Consider the following 19,985-nt stretch of genomic DNA (forward strand, 5'->3'; position numbering starts at 1 on the left):
AGTGAGTGGACCAGACAATCAGTGATTGATATTATGAGCAATGATCTATACCGCTATCAACCAAGTCTGATCCATTAAGTCATGTCTAACATTGGTTTGTTTGTTGTTTTACGCCTCACTAAGCAATATCCAGCTATATGACGGCGGTCTGTAAATAATCAAGTCCTAGACCAGACAATCCAGTGATTAATATAATGAGCATCGATCCACGCAATGGGGATCAATGACATGCATTAACCAAGTCAGCGAGCCTGACCACCCGATCGCGTTAGTCGCCTCCTACGACAAGCAGTCGCCTTTTACGGCAAGCATGCACCTCTTACACCCAGCAAAGGATGATGGGACCTCTTCACCCTTCATCCCTACAGATTCGGTCCTCATCAGAAATGAAGGAAAGGTTGTAATATTCATTGCAAACATTCACATTGGTGGGACTACCCAAGGTATCCATTGTGTATTAAGATGGTACACTTACCAAATATATAAGTCCAGTGGACAATTACAGCCCCAAACTGGCACTTAGAACAGTACGTCTTGAGATTTTAATAAAAACACATCTAACTGATCAGAAAGTGCATTTGTTTCATGGGCCTTATAAATATAAGTTTAACCTTGATAAATACATGTTTTGTTTCTGCCTGCCTACCCTGAGATTGCCCTTGCCACTAATGCATATTATCTTAAAGAAATGACATTCTTGTATTCAGCTTAGTTATTGTATTTGAACCTGATTCCAACTTTTTTCTCTCCATTCCATTCCTAACGAGAAATAAATTAAATAATAATACATAAGATATAAAATAAAATTTAAAAAATGTCAAGAACAACACAGCTAACTGAAGTTAAAATAAAGAGCTTCGTGCATACTAAAATAAAGAGCTTTGTGCATACTTAAATAAAGAGCTTTGTGCATACTTAAATAAAGAGCTTTGTGCATACTAAAATAAAGAGCTTTGTGCATACTAAAATGTCATATTGTAACAAGGATGAAATACTCATATCCCCTGCCAATATGACATGTCTGGTTGTGTGTAAGGGTTTAGCTCTCCAATACAAAAGCACTACCACCTTTTTCTGTCTAAGTGAAAGTCATTGCCATGGAAACCCAAACTATCAAAAGGCACCAGTTCACCATTAGACCTACCTATGTGGCAAGTTTGGTTAAGATATCTCTCACGGTTTTTTAGTTCTGCTCTGGAAACGAAACGTGATGGACAGACTGACAGAAGGACGGGAAGACAGAAGGATGGAAAGATGGAAGGACAGCACCCATTCCTATATCCCCCTTCCACTTCATGGCGGGTGATAGTAAAATGCACAACTAAAAGCATATTAAAATCATACTGATATGTATTTAATTAAAGGTATACTTTCACTAGATTATGCAAACAAAACAAATATAAAAATTCTGTTATTGAATTCATCTGACCTCTGGTACTCCCACGTAATGCCAGACTAGTCCATCATCTGTGTCTGATCTTCATTGTCAATACACCAAGAGGCAGAATGTACAATACAAAACACTGTCTGGCAGGACTTGATGTTAATTTCCTAAATAACAATTTTCAAACAAAATAAATTTAAAAAAGGAAATTTACAAACACATTTCAATTTATATTTATATTGCAATGAAAAGATGAATTGAGGTTGTTCCAGTTTCGCAACACAATATTGGGTATGACTTGACTCGTTTCATACATGAGTGAATTCAACAAAGTTGCACAATGATGATATCATATACATTCCTGAGCCGAAAAACATAAACTGGAATAAACCATTGTACAGACTTGTGTCATGAGGTGAATGCTGATTGGGTGCTGACATATAATTAAGTTTTTGGCCAATCAGTTGGCAACAAAGTCAGGTGACATGTCAAAAATGTGTCTCCCATCACAATGTTGTCAATTACTTCGTATGATAACAGCAGCTGCATTTCGATGGAGCTTGACAATGACCACACCTGACATATTAATAACGCTTTGAGTTGCATATTATAGACACTATTCATAAGACAATTACCATGTTTACTGTGGACATGTTTACTCACGGGGAAAAAAACAATAACAAAGGCAACAACCAGTCCGGTGAATTGCGTTAGATCAGTGCCCCTTTAAGACATCCACCTCTGATCCTACTGGTAAATATTATAATGGTACCAGTACCAATCTATCAGCAGTTAAACATTACAATATTTCAAACAGTAGTCTAAGAGATTAAAAATTACAAATACAAGACTAAAAATATATTTCTCTGCTTTCTGCACAATATGACACATAATTTAAATGACAAAGTTTCATAAATCACAGCTGCAAATGCAAAACCCTTATGGAGTCCAAGACACTTTGGTTTTATCACAGTACTAAGGAACAAAGTACTAGGCAATCCCACCTTCAGTCATCATCTTTATATACTCAGTTATCTCCCTTGCCTCAGGAGGACCAATCCTGTTTGCAAAATTAAGGTCACTTATTGGAATGGTGCACAGATATCTTAGACTTTTATTAATAAGAGTAACTATCACTCTTGGCATTAATGTAAAAAGCTTTAAGAGGGATTTTTGTTTTTGTCCACATTACTAAATTGTAAGGTCGGTGGATCAGAAACAAAGTCATAGACAATAAACCACTTATTTTCCATGTAACAGATTACAGCAACTCGGACAAGGATTTGTACAGAGACAGGATAGGGCTATTTGACATCCTGATTATAAAACATGAAGCATGGATGAAAATATCAGTTAAAATATAAAATCTCTACAGTAGTAATAAAACACATTGTTTATACTTCTCACACAGATCATTCATGCACTCTATCACAGTATCCGTGGTAACGAGGTCACAGACCCACCTTCAGAATTTGCTGCAGTAATTATAACAACGCCATCTTGAGACAATAAGGAACATCTGGGATAGCATAAATTTAGTAATTTCAAATCAGATATTAGTTCTCACTACCGCTAAACAAAGATCTGAGAACATCCTATTACAGGCCATGTCAGAATGACCTTTCACAAACTTTCACCGACCAATGAAATGACTAACAAGAAGTCAACATGAGCCAATCAGAAAGGAGCTTTCTTGAGCTATATGGCACTAGTTTCAAAATGGCAACTTTTATTCCAGTCTACGCTTTGAAAAACATCTTGACAAAACTCTTGACTCAAAATTTGAAAACTGAACAAAAGAACATTCTGGAATATCAAAAAGATGGCCATGATTGTATGGCAGTCCTTCCCAAGGTCAAAGTCCCCTCCCTTCAAATGTTTATCCTTTAGAAGTGAGAGATAGACAATGATTTTGAAGGAATCAGTTTACAGCCTGTAAATACGATTCGGAATATCCCATGTTAACCTTCTCGAGATGTCATGATTCGGAAACAAATTTCGACTGTAACTTTCCTGATCTGGTAAGAAACGCTCTGATTGGTTGGATGAAAGGTCATTCTGATGTGACCCATAATGGGATGTCCTCAGATCTTTGTTTAGCGGTAACGAGAACTATTATCTGATTTTAATGAGATTGTTTTATCACCCAAACTCCTCACTATCTGTAAACCTTCCCATCTCAAGGTAGAATAATTCGTAATTGGTAGTAAATGGAACGTCGCTTGTACAGAGGGCAATAACCAGTATCAATTACACACAAAGTTCTCTATAATACATTTCACTGAATTACACTGAATGCTATTGGCAGAATTTGGCAAGAAATATCTTATGATTCTGCTAGGGCTGGGACGAGTCTAAATTTACCCACCACCCTATTACCCAGCCCTACCTGGATACCCACTAAAGCTCTCAAGAATATGGTACAAAATGTCCGAAGGGAAATTGTTTTACCGCAGTCCTGGCCAAAACTATTTAGATACATGGATAAAACAATCTGATCATGTATACACTGAAGATGATGGACGCTTTTTCCTTACTCACACATATAAAAGTCAGAACAAATGATTGCATAGTCAGAAAGAAATGTGATCATTAGCTGTACTTGTAGTGTAACCATAGAGTTTTATTGTTAATGTCATTAGACATATCACATGACTAACCACGGGTCTGGGTAGTCGTGTGGGTAACCGGGTCCTACTCAGGACCCACCCGGGTTACCCGTCCCAGCCCTAGATTCTGCCCAAATGGAACTGTTTCCTCTGCTGTGGTTGTTACACTGTTTAGCTGAGTGTCGGTAGTAGGACCAACAGCCAGCTCTCAACCAAGTAAAGCCAGTCTCCTACTAGATACACACTCCGGCACATGGTACATGACTAGATAGACACTTATATCAACTTGGTAAACTTGGTCCCTTCCTTGCCACTAGTCTCAGGTCTTGTCCAGCCTTTTTAGCGACCATCTTGTCGTCGGCGTACTGTTGTAGGGCAACATGGCGGGAACGGGGATCCTCTGCAGGAAGTGGCTTACAGTTGCAGCTGGCTCGTAGCTTTATTGCCTTCAGAGAAAATGCAATATTATAGCACATACAACTGACAAGATTCCAATATGATGACCATTCACTAACTGTAACCAAGCTTATTAATCAATACTTTCAATCGATTAAATCACTAAAATAGAAAATACAAGAATTAATGTTTAAAATCAGATTGGAATTCTGGGAACAAATTTTAGAGACACCCAGAACAATATCGTATGTTAGAACATATTTACTGCTTATCAAATTACAGAATGATACATGCAAGAAATGGCTGAGTAAAGGGAAAAACTAACATTTTCAACATGGCGGGCTTGTTTAAAATCAGATCAGAATTCTGTGAGCACATTTCAGAGACACCAGAGATGGGATCATTCATAAAAAGTTACAGCTTCATAGGCCTTGTTGTTTCATAGGCCTTGTTGTTTCATAGGCCTTGTTGTTTCATAGGCCTTGTTGCTTCACAGGCCTTGTTCTTTCATAGGCCTTGTTGTTTCATAGGCCTTGTTGCTTCATAGGCCTTGTTTCGACTATGTAAAACTTGTGACAGACAATACGCCACGATAGATCTGGGATGTGTCCAAATTTACGACCCAGGTACCTGATACCCCATAACCTGGCCCCATCCAGGTACCTGATACCCCATAACCTGGCCCTATCCAGGTACCTGATACCCCATTATCTGGCCCTATCCAGGTACCTTAAAACCCAATTACCTGGCCCTACCCAGGTACCTGATACCCCATTACCTGGCCCTACCCAGGTACCTGATACCCCATTACCTGGCCCTATCCAGGTACCTGATACCCCATTACCTGGCCCTATCCAGGTACCTGATACCCCATTACCTGGCCCTATCCAGGTACCTGATACCCCATTACCTGGCCCTACCCAGGTACCTGATACCCCATTACCTGGCCCTATCCAGGTACCTGATACCCCATTACCTGGCCCTACCCAGGTACCTGATACCCCATTACCTGGCCCTACCCAGGTACCTGATACCCCATTACCTGGCCCTATCCAGGTACCTGATACCCCATTACCTGGCCCTACCCAGGTACCCGCTGCAGGTCTCAAGGGCTAGGTAAAATATGTGCAATTGGGAATTGTTTTACCAGAGGCCTGGCAAATAGCATCAAGAAATGCAAACATTTTTTACTTGTACTGTAGCCATAGCGAATTTTTGTCATTTAATAATCTACTAGTATGGCGTGACTGAGCACCTATTGGTATCTGGGTCCTACTCAGCACCCATCCCACCAGAGTACTCGAGTTACAAGTCCTGTGCCACGAAAAAAGCTCACTTGAACTTTCATTCATGTGCACTAAAGAAATTCCCGAAAGACAAGAAAGTATTGCTATGTTGTAAACTTTCCTCCTGGGATACAAACTCTGTTTGTCCATCGATCCGCCGACCTATTTCATTGAATCAGAAGGTTGTTACATAGAAAATTTGGCTGGGTGTCGACATTTTGGAGACAGCATGCTAAAGTTGAGTCAAGTCCAGATATCACCTGATGTCACCTCTCGCTTCAATCAATCATGATTTGTTTGTTTGTTTGTTTGTTTGTTGTTTAACTCCGCACTCAGCAATATTCCAATAATAATGATAATTGTAAAATACATATCGCACTGTCAGTCTGTAAATAATTTAGTCTGGATCAGATAATCCAGTGATTAACATCATGAGCATCGATCCATGCAATTGGAATACAATGACATGCATCAATTAAGTCAGCGAGCCTGACCCTCCCATCCCGCTAGTCGCCATTTACGTCAAGAATGGGTTGCTAAAGACCTATTCTGTAATGTTTTAAGCAGCTGATGGGCTGTGTCACACTAGATGATAAACGAGTGAGGACATAGTAGCGTAGACCATGCTTAATTATATTCTCTCGCTTCCATGACCTAAGGAGCATAACCCTCATGCCTCGTTACACAAAGCATACCACTAAAATACATATCACACTGTCATATACTCATGTGCTAACATGTGAACACTACATATTCTACCCCGGATCTTCACGGGTCTTCACGGGTCTTCAATCATGAAAGTACAGTGTAGATTGGTGGGAGGTCTAATCATAGCATCACGTCATTTGGACTCACAACCAACCTATAGCGGTGATGGAGTCCAGTAGGGCTGGGACAAGTCCAAATTTACTACTCGGGTACCCATCCCCCTATTACCTGACCCTACCCGGGTACCCGCTGTAGGTCTCAAGAGAAGGCAAACTGTTATCTTAAGACCCTAATAGAGGCCAGGTTTCTATTTTTTGGACACAGCGTTAATGACAGGCCAGCGTGTATTGGAGACCAAGCGTCTAATAGAGGAAATATGGTATCTAAGATGAAATCTATCTTGTATTCCATGGTAAAGTTCAGTCTACCTCTACTTGGTGTAGGAGCCGAATCCACCACAGATTTTTAATAGAGCCTTGACTTCTATTGTTTTGACAAAGCTAAAGACCCCGCATCAACTACAGGCCAGCGTGTATTGAAGACCAAGCGTCTATTAGTGGAAATATGGTACATAAGATAAAATCCATCTTGATTTACCCCGGTAAAGATAAATCTAACACCACCACGTGTAGGAGCAGAGATATCAATAACCTAAAGAACGGCATTACCTCTGGCACAAGGAAATCCAGATGCTCCGCTCGCTTCAGATTGGCAGGGTGAGTCGACAGCCATTCTGGGGTTTGAGCATCATCTCCGAAGTCTTCACTGATCTGGAATTTCTTCCATACAATGCTCCCTTCACGAACATCATAGCACGCCTGGCAGGACAAAAGAATCGATCAGTTCACGTGGAGACTTCAAATAAACTAATGTACTCTCTCATCAAAGTCATATCTTTTACTCCAAAACAATACCTCTCTGAGTTAAGATCTGAGAACACTTCCATAGGGGGGTCGTGTTAACTTTTTAATCAGCCAATCAGTGTCAAGGTGTTGAAAATCTTGGTAGGAGTGTTTGTTTGTTTGTTGTTTAATGCTGCACTCAGCAATATTCCAGTTATATAATGGCCGTCTGTAAATGAGTCTGGTCCAGACAAACCAGTGATTGACATCATGAACATTGATCCACGCAACGTGGATACGATGACATGCATCAACCAAGTCACTGAGCCTGACCACCTGATCCCGTTAGTCGCTTCTTACGACAAGCATTGTCGCCTTTCACAGCAAGCATGGGTTGCTGAAGACCTATTCTACCCCGAATCTTCACGGGTCTGGTTCGAGTAAGCAAAGCTTTCAGACCAGCATATATGTAATTTCTGTATATAGAAAACAATTATAAATGGGGAGATCTGAATGGAAAGAGCTGGTCTATTATGTTGTTGTGGATATCTATACATCCTGTAAGGTATAGCCCCATGTAATCTACACATGAAAGGGATTCTATCAAGGGTTTATTTCTGTTCTGTTTTGATCATATTTTGCTAAGATCGAAATTCTCGTTTTGAGGCGGTAAAGAAATGAAGTCGAATCAATTGATAAAGCTGACATCTGATTGGCTCCTGAACCCATGCATCCTTGATGTAGATTGGGTCAAAGTTCTCTCAGGGTTCACCTGATGTGACCTCCGGTGTCCTCGGATCTTCATGCACAGAGACCAAAGATCTCATTTTAGTGAGGTGGACTAGTGAATGTACTGGGTTACATCAAGCATCACAGCACTGTACATCTTTGGATTACTGACTAATATTTCTATCATTTTTGGTTTCCAAAAGTGATGATCCAGTCAAATTCAAATAACCGAACATCATCAAGTTGTTTTTATATCTTAGCAGTTGAATATATTTATTTTTGTCTGCTTCTGGTAGGTTGCAAAACCTATAATGTAATATTTCATTATCAAGTCTTACATCACAACTATTTGCAACATTTGCCTAAAAATGCGGAATTCATTCAATCTCATTAAAATCAGACCTCAGTTCTCGCTACTGCTAAACAATGATCTGAGGACAAACCATTATAAGTCATGTCAGAACGATCTTTCATCTGACCAATCAGAGCATCGCTTACCAGATCATGAAAGTGACAGTCGGAATGTGATTTCTACTCATGCAGCCTCGAAAACTTTACTCCGAACGATAGTTACGGGTTTAGCGACTGAATCCATACAATCTAGACATCTATTAGCCATTCCAGAATGTTCTTTTCTTCAGGTTTCAAATTTGTAATCGAGATTTTGTCAAAATATGTTTCAAAGCGTAGTCGCCAAATTCAAATTAGTGCCGTAAGGCACAAGAAAGCTGCCTTCTGATTTGTCATTCCATTGGTCGGTCAAAGTTCGCGCAAGGTCAGTCTGACGTGACCCGTAATGGGATGTCCTCAGATCTTTGTTTAGCGGTAGCGAGAACTAAGATGTGATTTTAATGAGATTGGGAATTCATTTATTTTGGAATCAGTTCAAGTTTTACTGCTAATCATGTAGTGACTAAAGTACTGTCGGAAATGCTAGAAAACTGCTTTTTGCCTGTTAAAAAAGGATATGATTTTTCACAGACTGTTGTTATTTAAATATCGAGTAACTTCCAATCGCCCTACCTTTGGTTTGAAGTATTTCAGTCACATAGACAAGTTTACAGGAGACAAATTCGACCGAAAACAGGAAGTTCACATTTATTCTGAGTCCGATGATGACTGTTGGAAACGGACTATAGAAATATGCGCATGAGACACGGTTACGTTGTCTTACATATGCCAGTCAGACATTGTGAGCTCAACCCTGTTGTGCCCATCTTGGCTAAGTGTAACAGGTTCGTGGCAAGACAAAACACATTCAAAAGTACAGATTCATATACATCATCAGCGGAGATACATGCTTCCTCAAGAAACCATCTGTAGAACAACAAATACTTCTGGATTCCAAAACTGCAACCTTCCAATACTCATTCCATTTCATAGCTCTTAACTAGTTCATCATGTTTCCAAGCAAATATATTGCAATACATATCCTAAATTGCTACCTCATCAACGCATGTCAATTAAGTACAATAACAGTAATATTTTGAGACCACCCCCAACTCGGTGACATTTGCACCTGGGAGAATGCATGGGACGGTGTAAGGTCATCACCTCAGGACAGGTGTTAGGTGATTACCTCAGGTTATAGGCCGTTTCATACATGCATGACAACAAAAGTTTATCATCATTTTACCTGTAAAAGTACATTAGACAGGTTAGATTTGGTCAATTCGCGTTATTTTGACATATGCTCTTTTGATAGTCCTATGACAGGTATTTATTACATGAAGCAAGAAAAGCAGTTTTCTCGCATTTCCGACAGTACTTTATTCCACTTTTTGTAGTTGCCAACAATGGCTGCTTCCATGCAGGCAGGAGCAGGCCATGTGCTCTTGAAAGAAAATAAATTTTACAATCAAGTGAGCCACTGAAGACTTTCTTGTATGGAACTGCCAGTCAAAACCAACCCAGACACTTATTTTCACTTTCTGTCATGAAAGAATGGAAACAATCAACTGTGTTTTCAAAAAGGAGATGTCAAATTCTAATTTGATACCTGTAAATATTTCAAATTTGAAACCTTGGGCTAATGTCGGAAATTTACAGGTATCAAACGTAGGTTAAATACCTATAAACTGTAGATACTCTCCTAAGTAAGTGACTTCACCCGATGACAATAACATGGCCTACCCTGGCAGCGAGCTGCATCCCCACTTTGTCAGCCTCCTTCTCCAGTTTGCGACTGTACGGCAAGCACAGCAGAATCTGCAACAACAGTGTCTGAGTCATGGCATGTCAGCTTAATGTGGGAGGAAAGCCTGAAATGATGTAGATCTTAAGACATTTACAACTTTGGTTAAACCTACGAGCACAGGCACTATCTCAAGGAATCATGATCAGCGCAAATCTGTAATTCCAACCCACAATCATAGGTTCCTGGAATGCCAAAGGGAGGCAACTCTGAACAGTAACACCTTAGAGGACAGGGCCACCAGTGCCCCCATCAAGAAAATAGTTAAGATCAGTTTTCAATGGGCTGTTATGTTTTCTGTGTTTTTAGATGTAAAAGTTGAAAACATAAATTTACATCAAAGCACCTATACTTGTCAAAAGATATATTTCTGGTTCCCTGATAAGAAATAGGATCAATTTTATGCATTAACAATGTTCCACTGAGTTATGCTCATTGAAACTGCAGGCTTATTCTGTACCATGACAGACATAATGTAAGTGTCGCAAGTTGATGTAACACTGTGTTGTAACTTGTCATAAATTATTCCATACTTATTAGTCGCTTTCTGATTTGAGAGCAAAAACGTATACTGGTAATCCAAATGACTTGGTAAAAGAAGCCGAACTGAGTTTGTTGTTTTATGCCAGCAATTCCCATTTCAACTGTAAACAAACCATGGCCTTAGGACTGTATCATATTTTGCTGACCACAATCATATTTGGTACACAGATTCAACATTAAAAAAAAAAAGCAATGGTGTTCGTAAATTTTTGTTGATATATTTTATTTTCTCAGTAATTTTTTTTCAAATCTAAACCTTTCTCAATGTGATACGTGTTAAGTAGCATTTGGGCTTTAGGGGTGAGCTATGAGATTGTAATCAGTATTAAGGGTATGGAGGGATTGGCACCCACAATCTTGGTAGCTACTTGAACCCAGGTCTCCCCAGGGCTCCTAGCTCACAACACAACAACCCGCTACTCACATCTAACACTCTGTTGTAGAACCACTGTGTCACCAGCGCGATGCCATCGTTGGGCATGATAGTCCAGATGGCGCCCATCACAAAGATGATCGCTACATCAAACAGCTGGGCCACGCTCATATTCTCTGCCTGAAAGAACAGTAACACTCTTACCACATCTCATAAGCATAGTCTGCGTTGATGACACAAACATCTAATTGTAGGTATTATCTTAAGACAGGGCAAGAAGTTACCTCGACAGGTTGTGTATAACGCATACACAGACACAATATGTGACGTGTGCGTGCGTACTGTCGTGTCTGGCTGTCTGCATGTATGTGTATGTAAGACTGGCACTGTCTTAAGTGTTGAGGCCCCCAAAATGGAACAGCACGACGACAATGCAAGTTATATCACATAGGCTGAACTTACCGCATGAGAGAGAAGTGTGTGCGCCATCTCGTGACCGAGGACTATTGCCATTTGGTCTTCGTTGGTAGCAATCTTTGTCATTCCCATAAACACAAAAATATGTCCATGCTGAAAGGGATAAATAGTTCCATGAATCCATGCAATATGCTTCAACATTTGAGACTATTTCTAAAAATTCATCATGAAGTTCATGTCAAAAATTAGAAACTTAATTTTAATTTATTTATAAGTTAATTACATTAGGATCCCAGATATGCATTTTTAGGGTAAAACTATCTTCTGTATCTTCCAGACTCATACCAGTTGCTTATCTCTTCTCATTCCCTAAAGGTAGTGGAAACTTCCTGTGCTGTGTTCCCCTAAAGGTAGTGGAAACTTCCTGTGTTGTGTTCCCCTAAAGGTAGTGGAAACTTCCTGTGTTGTGTTCCCCTAAAGGTAGTGGAAACTTCCTGTGTTGTGTTCCCCTAAAGGTAGTGGAAACTTCCTGTGTTGTGTTCCCCTAAAGGTAATGGAAACATCCTGTGCTGTGTTCCCCTAAAGGTAGTGGAAACTTCCTGTGTTGTGTTCCCCTAAAGGTAGTGGAAACTTCCTGTGTTGTGTTCCCCTAAAGGTAGTGGAAACTTCCTGTGTTGTGTTCCCCTAAAGGTAGTGGAAACTTCCTGTGCTGTGTTCCCCTAAAGGTAGTGGAAACTTCCTGTGCTGTGTTCCCCTAAAGGTAGTGGAAACTTCCTGTGCTGTGTTCCCCTAAAGGTAGTGGAAACTTCCTGTGTTGTGTTCCCCTAAAGGTAGTGGAAACTTCCTGTGTTGTGTTCCCCTAAAGGTAGTGGAAACTTCCTGTGCTGTGTTCCCCTAAAGGTAGTGGAAACTTCCTGTGTTGTGTTCCCCTAAAGGTAGTGGAAACATCCTGTGTTGTGTTCCCCTAAAGGTAATGGAAACATCCTGTGTTGTGTTCCCCTAAAGGTAGTGGAAACTTCCTGTGCTGTGTTCCCCTAAAGGTAGTGGAAACTTCCTGTGCTGTGTTCCCCTAAAGGTAATGGAAACATCCTGTGCTGTGTTCCCCTAAAGGTAGTGGAAACTTCCTGTGCTGTGTTCCCCTAAAGGTAGTGGAAACATCCTGTGCTGTGTTGCCCTAAAGGTAGTGGAAACTTCCTGTGCTGTGTTCCCCTAAAGGTAGTGGAAACTTCCTGTGCTGTGTTCCCCTAAAGGTAGTGGAAACTTCCTGTGTTGTGTTCCCCTAAAGGTAGTGGAAACATCCTGTGTTGTGTTCCCCTAAAGGTAATGGAAACATCCTGTGTTGTGTTCCCCTAAAGGTAGTGGAAACTTCCTGTGCTGTGTTCCCCTAAAGGTAGTGGAAACATCCTGTGTTGTGTTCCCCTAAAGGTAATGGAAACATCCTGTGCTGTGTTGCCCTAAAGGTAGTGGAAACTTCCTGTGCTGTGTTCCCCTAAAGGTAGTGGAAACTTCCTGTGCTGTGTTCCCCTAAAGGTAGTGGAAACTTCCTGTGCTGTGTTCCCCTAAAGGTAGTGGAAACTTCCTGTGCTGTGTTCCCCTAAAGGTAGTGGAAACTTCCTGTGCTGTGTTCCCCTAAAGGTAGTGGAAACTTCCTGTGTTGTGTTCCCCTAAAGGTAGTGGAAACATCCTGTGTTGTGTTCCCCTAAAGGTAGTGGAAACTTCCTGTGTTGTGTTCCCCTAAAGGTAGTGGAAACTTCCTGTGTTGTGTTCCCCTAAAGGTAGTGGAAACTTCCTGTGCTGTGTTCCCCTAAAGGTAGTGGAAACGTCCTGTGTTGTGTTCCCCTAAAGGTAGCGGAAACTTCCTGTGTTGTGTTCCCCTAAAGGTAGCGGAAACTTCCTGTGCTGTGTTCCCCTAAAGGTAGTGGAAACTTCCTGTGCTGTGTTCCCCTAAAGGTAGAGGAAACTTCCTGTGTTGTGTTGCCCTAAAGGTAGTGGAAACTTCCTGTGCTGTGTTCCCCTAAAGGTAGTGGAAACTTCCTGTGCTGTGTTCCCCTAAAGGTAGTGGAAACTTCCTGTGCTGTGTTCCCCTAAAGGTAGTGGAAACTTCCTGTGCTGTGTTCCCCTAAAGGTAGTGGAAACTTCCTGTGCTGTGTTCCCCTAAAGGTAGTGGAAACTTCCTGTGCTGTGTTCCCCTAAAGGTAGTGGAAACTTCCTGTGCTGTGTTCCCCTAAAGGTAGTGGAAACTTCCTGTGCTGTGTTCCCCAAGAAGAGACAGCTCACCTAAATGCATGGCCTGGTCACGTGGTTCCAGTACGCCTGTGCATGGCAGTTTCCACTACCTTTCAGGAATCAGAATCAGATAAGCAATCGGTATGAGACAGGATAAGGTAAAATAAGTAATATTTAAAGCATATACTGGAACTAAAAATACCCCAAAACTTGTACACCTCCACCACAGATATTCCAAAACTTCCAAAAAAGGTACTCCAAAACCTCTACAACAGGTACTCCAAAACCTCCACTACAGGTACTCCAAAACTTCCACAACAGGTACTCCAAAACCTCTACAAGAGGTACTCCAAAACCTTCACTACAGGTACTCCAAAACCTCCACTACCGGTACTCAAAAACCTCTACAACAGGTACTCCAAAACCTCCACAACAGGTACTCCAAAACCTCAAAATCAGGGAATTCCAAAACCTCCACAACAGGTACTCCAAAACCTTCACTACAGGTACTCCAAAACCTCCACAACAGGTATTCCAAAACCTCTACAAAAGGTACTCCAAAACCTCCACAACAGGTACTCCAAAACCTCCACTACAGGTACTCCAAAACCTCCACAACAGGTACTCCAAAACCTCCATATCAGGTACTCCAAAACCTCTACAAAAGGTACTCCAAAACCTCCACAACAGGTACTCCAAAACCTCTACAACAGGTATTCCAAAACCTCTACAAAAGGTACTCCAAAACTTCCACAACAGGTACTCCAAAACCTCCACTACAGGTACTCCAAAACCTCTACAAGAGGTACTCCAAAACCTTCACTACAGGTACTCCAAAACCTCCACTACCGGTACTCAAAAACCTCTACAACAGGTACTCCAAAACCTCCACAACAGGTACTCCAAAACCTCAAAATCAGGGAATTCCAAAACCTCCACAACAGGTACTCCAAAACCTTCACTACAGGTACTCCAAAACCTCCACAACAGGTATTCCAAAACCTCTACAAAAGGTACTCCAAAACCTCCACAACAGGTACTCCAAAACCTCCACTACAGGTACTCCAAAACCTCCACAACAGGTACTCCAAAACCTCCATATCAGGTACTCCAAAACCTCTACAAAAGGTACTCCAAAACCTCCACAACAGGTACTCCAAAACCTCTACAACAGGTATTCCAAAACCTCTACAAAAGGTACTCCAAAACTTCCACAACAGGTACTCCAAAACCTCTAAAACAGGTACTCCAAAACCTCCACAACAGGTACTCCAAAACCTCCACAACCATGACAACAGGTACTCCAAAACCTCTACAACAGGTACTCCAAAACCTCTACAACAGGTACTCCAAAACCTCCACAACAGGTACTCCAAAACCTCTAAAACAGGTACTCCAAAACCTCCACTACAGGTACTCAAAAACCTCCACTACAGGTACTCCAAAACCTCCAAATCAGGTTCTACAAAACCTCCACTACAGGTACTCCAAAACCTCTACTGCGGGTACTCCAAAACCTCTACAACAGGTACTCCAAAACCTCCAAATCAGAGAATTCCAAAACCTCCACTACAGGTACTCCCAAACCTCCACATCAGGTACTCCAAAACCTCTACAACAGATACTCCAAAACCTCCACAACAGGTACTCCAAAACCTCTACAACAGGTACTCCAAAACCTCCAATCAGGTATTCCAAAACCTCCACTACAGGTACTCCAAAACTTCCACAACAGGTACTCCCAAACCTCTACATCAGGTATTCCAAAACCTCCACATCAGGTTCTCCAAAACCTCTTTAACAGGTATTCCAAAACCCCCACAACAGGTTCTCAAAAACCTCCACTACAGGTACTCCAAAACCTCCACAACAGGTACTCCAAAACCTCCACAACAGGTACTCCAAAACCTCCACAACAGGTACCCCTAAACCCCACCTTCTTAAAGGCACTTTAAACCTTATCTCCACTTTGGGAACTACCACCATTTCAACTACTGCTTTCATGCAACTATGTCCTCAAAACCTCACCTCTACTAATACAGCAAAAAAAAAACTAATCTGCTGAATTAGCACCCCATCCTCAAGTACCCAGTGTACCATATCTTCATTTTCTACCTGGGTACCATTTGCTGCTGATGACAAACACTAGTACCTACAATGTAGAATCTGTTGCATTATACCATGTGATGACAAAACTTAACAAGATGAACGCCTGAGTTGGAGGTTCAGCTGTCTGCTTGGGAAAGGGAGGGGGAGTAAGGGGGGAATCTGTTATCATTCAAAATGTGTGACATGACTCCAGATATGTCTGTTCTCTAATGAGCATACCTGGTATGTCACAGTTAAACTCACCGGTACCACAAAGGCATTGACATCTGGGGAATCTACAACGCTTATCCGCCACTTATCAACATCCATCTGCATCAGATCGGGGTTACTTTCCACTAGTCTTGAGGCAATCTTGAGAATCTTCTGGAAAGCTGGGTGCTCCACAGGAACAAGCCGCTCTTCGTACCGGTCCAGCTCCTGGGAACAAAGATCACATATAAACTGTGTGGGCCAGACCATACTCTGTATCTCCTGAGCTCTCATGTCTGTAAACCTACACTAACCCCTGGATCCAATGCTGTGGTTCTCGCAAACCAAATTACGCATTCTTGATTTCCAGGAGCCAACTTGATTTGCTATGCTTCTCAGTCCAACGGACCAATCAGAACATGAGTTACAAACCAGTGTCAAGGTTGGGTTAGTGATATCAACACCATGACAGCCAGTCCCATTGATTACAGTAGAGTTTGTGTGAAATTCAACATAGAAAAACTGACTGACACACAAAATCTTTTGATGAAAAAGATATCTTCATTTCCATGAAAACCCATTTCCTTTCTCCTTCTCTCAACGTTTGATTGGTCAGTAAAATGTTCATGAAAATCAAGAGCGGATTTTTTTAGATTGCGAAAACCACGGGAATGGATCCAGGGTTTAGTGTAAATGCAAGCTCCAGAAATATAGACGATTGGGCCAGATTTGTTCAAAGGCACTGCAGCACTTTCTCAAAACTTATGTAGCAGACAGAGTGAACCAGTGTGGTCATGTGGACAAGGTGTCTGACCGTTTGATCAGAAGATCCGTGGTTTGAATCCCATCACAGGACTCCAACAAACACAGTTTTGAAGATGCCCAGATAAGTATTTGTTCGAGATGTTCCAAATATATTTTCTCTCTTTTTTTTCAGACCAGGCACTTGCATGATACTATTACAGATGACAGGCCCACTGTAACCCCTGCAAACACATGTCCCCAGCCTTTTATTCATATTCAACTGGGGACACAGTGAAGGGTTCGTCATCTCTTCTGTGTGTGCTAGTAGTGTGTCCACTGATTCCAATACATTTTGTGAGAAGAAACAAATTGCAATTACAGTAAACTACGGTTATGACGAACTCAAAAGGACCACTAATTTGTAGTTTGTAATAACCATAGTTCGTTTTAAGCATATATACAGCACATATACAACAAATGGACCACTAATTTGTAGTTTGTAATAACCATAGTTCGTAATAAGCATATATACAGCACATATACAACAAATGGACCACTAATTTGTAGTTTGTAATAACCATAGTTTGTTATAAGCATATATACAGCATATGTACAACAAATGGCCGGGACTAAAAAAAAAGTTTGTTCTACCGATCAGTTTCGTTTTAAGAGTGTTCATTATAAACATAGTTTTCTGTATTCTCTGCTTATTTCAGCAGTTGACTTAAGTAAGTCTGTTTCTTATTCTACCTTTAATCATCATCATCATCATTACTGGTTAAAAAACTAGCTGTCTGGCTATGTCGTAAAAGATGTCTTAGCTAGCTGTGATGACATAATGTTTGATGTGTCGTCCTTTGTTGTATTCATGCCACAACTGTACTTGTTTCAGCTTCGAGTTGCCATACTGAGAGACCAATGAAGGTCCCAAGTGACAGACACATATGTTTCAACAAAATAATTCTTTGGTACTTTTGAGCTTGTAAAGTTAAATTTGTTACATACAGTATTCATCGTAAAAAGCGCCTGGGTCGTTCTCAAAATTAGAAATATTTTGAGAATATAATTTTGGTGAGATAAAAAAACAGAGTTGCAAGATTGTAAATTTTGTGATTTATGCTGACAACCTAAAATGATATAAAAGAAGAATCTGTGCGTATTATACACGATAGATATATTTTTGGGAATTTAATTGCCCATAATTAAGGGTGCGTATTATACACGAATAAATTGTACATTGATCAATCGGAAGGGGTGCTAATTGGGATTGTTCACTAGCCAATATATTAGCAAATATAGCCGTGGGTGCTTATTAGAGTGGGGTATGTCAATAGCTGGGTGCACAAGCCCATCTAATCCCATTACAATCAGATCTTAGCACTCACTGGCCCGGGACAAAGGTAAGAGGACATCCGATTACAGGGCATATCAGAAAGTACTTTTGCAAACTTTGACTGACTAAGAAGTTGATATATGCTCAGAGAGCAGCTTTCTCGAGCTATACAACACAAGTTTCAAACTGGTGACTTCAATTCCAGAAAAAATATTTTGAAAAAGTTTTGATTAAAAATTTGAAAACTGAACAAAACCAAAAATCTGGAATGTCTAATAAATGGCTGATTGTATGGTTGTACTTCCCATAGGCTATGGAAAGTCTCATCCCTTTCAAATGTATATCCCATATGCTTGCTGTAAGAGGCAACTATGCTTGTCATAAGAGGCGACTAACAGGATCGGGTTGGCAGACTCACTGACTTGGTTGATGCATGTCATCGTTTTGCGTGGACCGATGCTCATCGTTCACTGGAAAGTCTTGTCCATACTCAATTATTTCAAACCACTATATTCATATAGCTGGAATATGGCTGAGTGCGGTGTTAACCAACAAACAAACAAACAAACAAACAAACCAACAAACATGATGATAACAGTTTCTACTTACCACCTGTGCTCTTGCCTTGGAGATCTTCATCATCTGATCATGAGTGAACATCATGAATCTCTTCCTGTTGGTGATGGGCGTGGCCACCATGTGGGACTGGTAGTAGTACCAGCCCCAGCCAGCACCTGCCCCACCCATCAGGGCAAACACTGGCCATCTCTGCTTCACACGTGTCCAGATACTGCGCTTCTCTTCCCTCGGTAATCTCTGCCACCACTTACGGACACCCCTGTGAAATAAATGCGTACACAAGAACACCTTTATAATCCAGAGTTTACAACTTCTAGAGAATCATGAACATAATTGTATTTTAAATATTACTTATATCTGCATCATAGAGCAACATTTAAGACAACCCTTACGACTTAAAATTCATGCACCTCACTTTGTCATTGGTAGAATGGAGATTAACATTGGTAGTTTAGAAGTAGAGCTATTATTAATTAATATCCCTGACTAGCACCATCAAATAAAATTTCAAGTAACAGCAATATAGAAAACATGTACTGCAGGCTTGATGTTCATAAATTCCTATTTCAAAATTGCAAAGACTCAAAATCAATCCAAATTCAATTCTGTATAGAGAAGAGGTTCTAGACATAACGGCAACAGTTACTTGCCTTCCAGTGAGCGCTGCCCCAATTTTCACGATTGGCTTCACCATTATCAGGAATATTGGTGGAATTGGTCTTCTTGGAGATGTCTGGAACTGGCGGACGTGGGAGAAGACAACCTGTGACCTCATCCCGAAATTGAGGCGCAGGTGCCCGACTCCTCGCGGCAAAACCGTTACCCCCGACCTCAACATCGCAACTAGAGGTAGCTAGGTCCCTCAAACCGGAGAAAGGACCCAGTTCGGCTGTTCGCCGGTTCACCTATTCGGACTCAAGTTCCTGGTAGTGGTATTGCAAACTCACGTGCAATAAAGAATCGGATTTCGTCAGACACGGATGCTAACAGTTGACGTAATATACAGAAAATATTATCCTATTAATCAAACGTGTCAACATGTCAACACTGAATAATTACACAAATCGTGTGTGGCAGTGACAACCATTCATTGCGAAATATCCATTCATAATGCCATGACTTTCATGACAGCTGATGCGGTCAAAGGGAGACCACTCTAAATTGATCCTGATTGAATATGTTTCATACCTTCCCTCACAAGGGATCAGGCTAAAACGGCACCGCGTCAAGACGGTACCAAAGTGGCCTTGCGAAGACGACGCCAGAAAAATCCATTTCACTTGTTAATATTTTCTGTATATTACTGTTAGCATCCGTTATTTGG

At 40.9% G+C, this 19,985-nt stretch overlaps 1 protein-coding gene across 1 annotated transcript; it reads right to left on the reverse strand.

Moving 5' to 3' along the window:
- Positions 1-689: 689 nt before the first annotated feature.
- Positions 690-19,805, reverse strand: LOC139478645 (metalloendopeptidase OMA1, mitochondrial-like). The gene is made up of 8 exons (XM_071261205.1): positions 19,312-19,805; positions 18,692-18,920; positions 16,060-16,233; positions 11,527-11,634; positions 11,116-11,244; positions 10,088-10,162; positions 7,052-7,201; positions 690-4,439 (listed from the first exon to the last, which is right to left on the reverse strand). Exons 1-8 carry the CDS (start codon positions 19,497-19,499, stop codon positions 4,275-4,277), a joined length of 1,218 nt encoding a protein of 405 aa, XP_071117306.1. The 5' UTR covers positions 19,500-19,805; the 3' UTR covers positions 690-4,274.
- Between the last annotated feature and the right edge of the window lie 180 nt (positions 19,806-19,985).

Source organism: Haliotis cracherodii, unplaced genomic scaffold (genome assembly GCF_022045235.1).
Source record: "Haliotis cracherodii isolate W230 unplaced genomic scaffold, xgHalCrac1.p SCAF_4, whole genome shotgun sequence".
Classification (NCBI taxonomy): Eukaryota; Metazoa; Mollusca; class Gastropoda; order Lepetellida; family Haliotidae; genus Haliotis; species Haliotis cracherodii.

Excerpts from the sequence above, each read along its gene's own strand:
- LOC139478645 (XM_071261205.1), bottom strand. The coding sequence starts at position 19,499 with ATGTTGAGGTCGGGGGTAACGGTTTTGCCGCGAGGAGTCGGGCACCTG. Across the intron at positions 18,921-19,311 it reads GGGGCAGCGCTCACTGGAAG|GGGTGTCCGTAAGTGGTGGC; the intron begins GCAAGTAACTGT and ends TTTATTTCACAG. Across the intron at positions 7,202-10,087 it reads GGATGCAGCTCGCTGCCAGG|GCGTGCTATGATGTTCGTGA; the intron begins GTAGGCCATGTT and ends TTGTCCTGCCAG.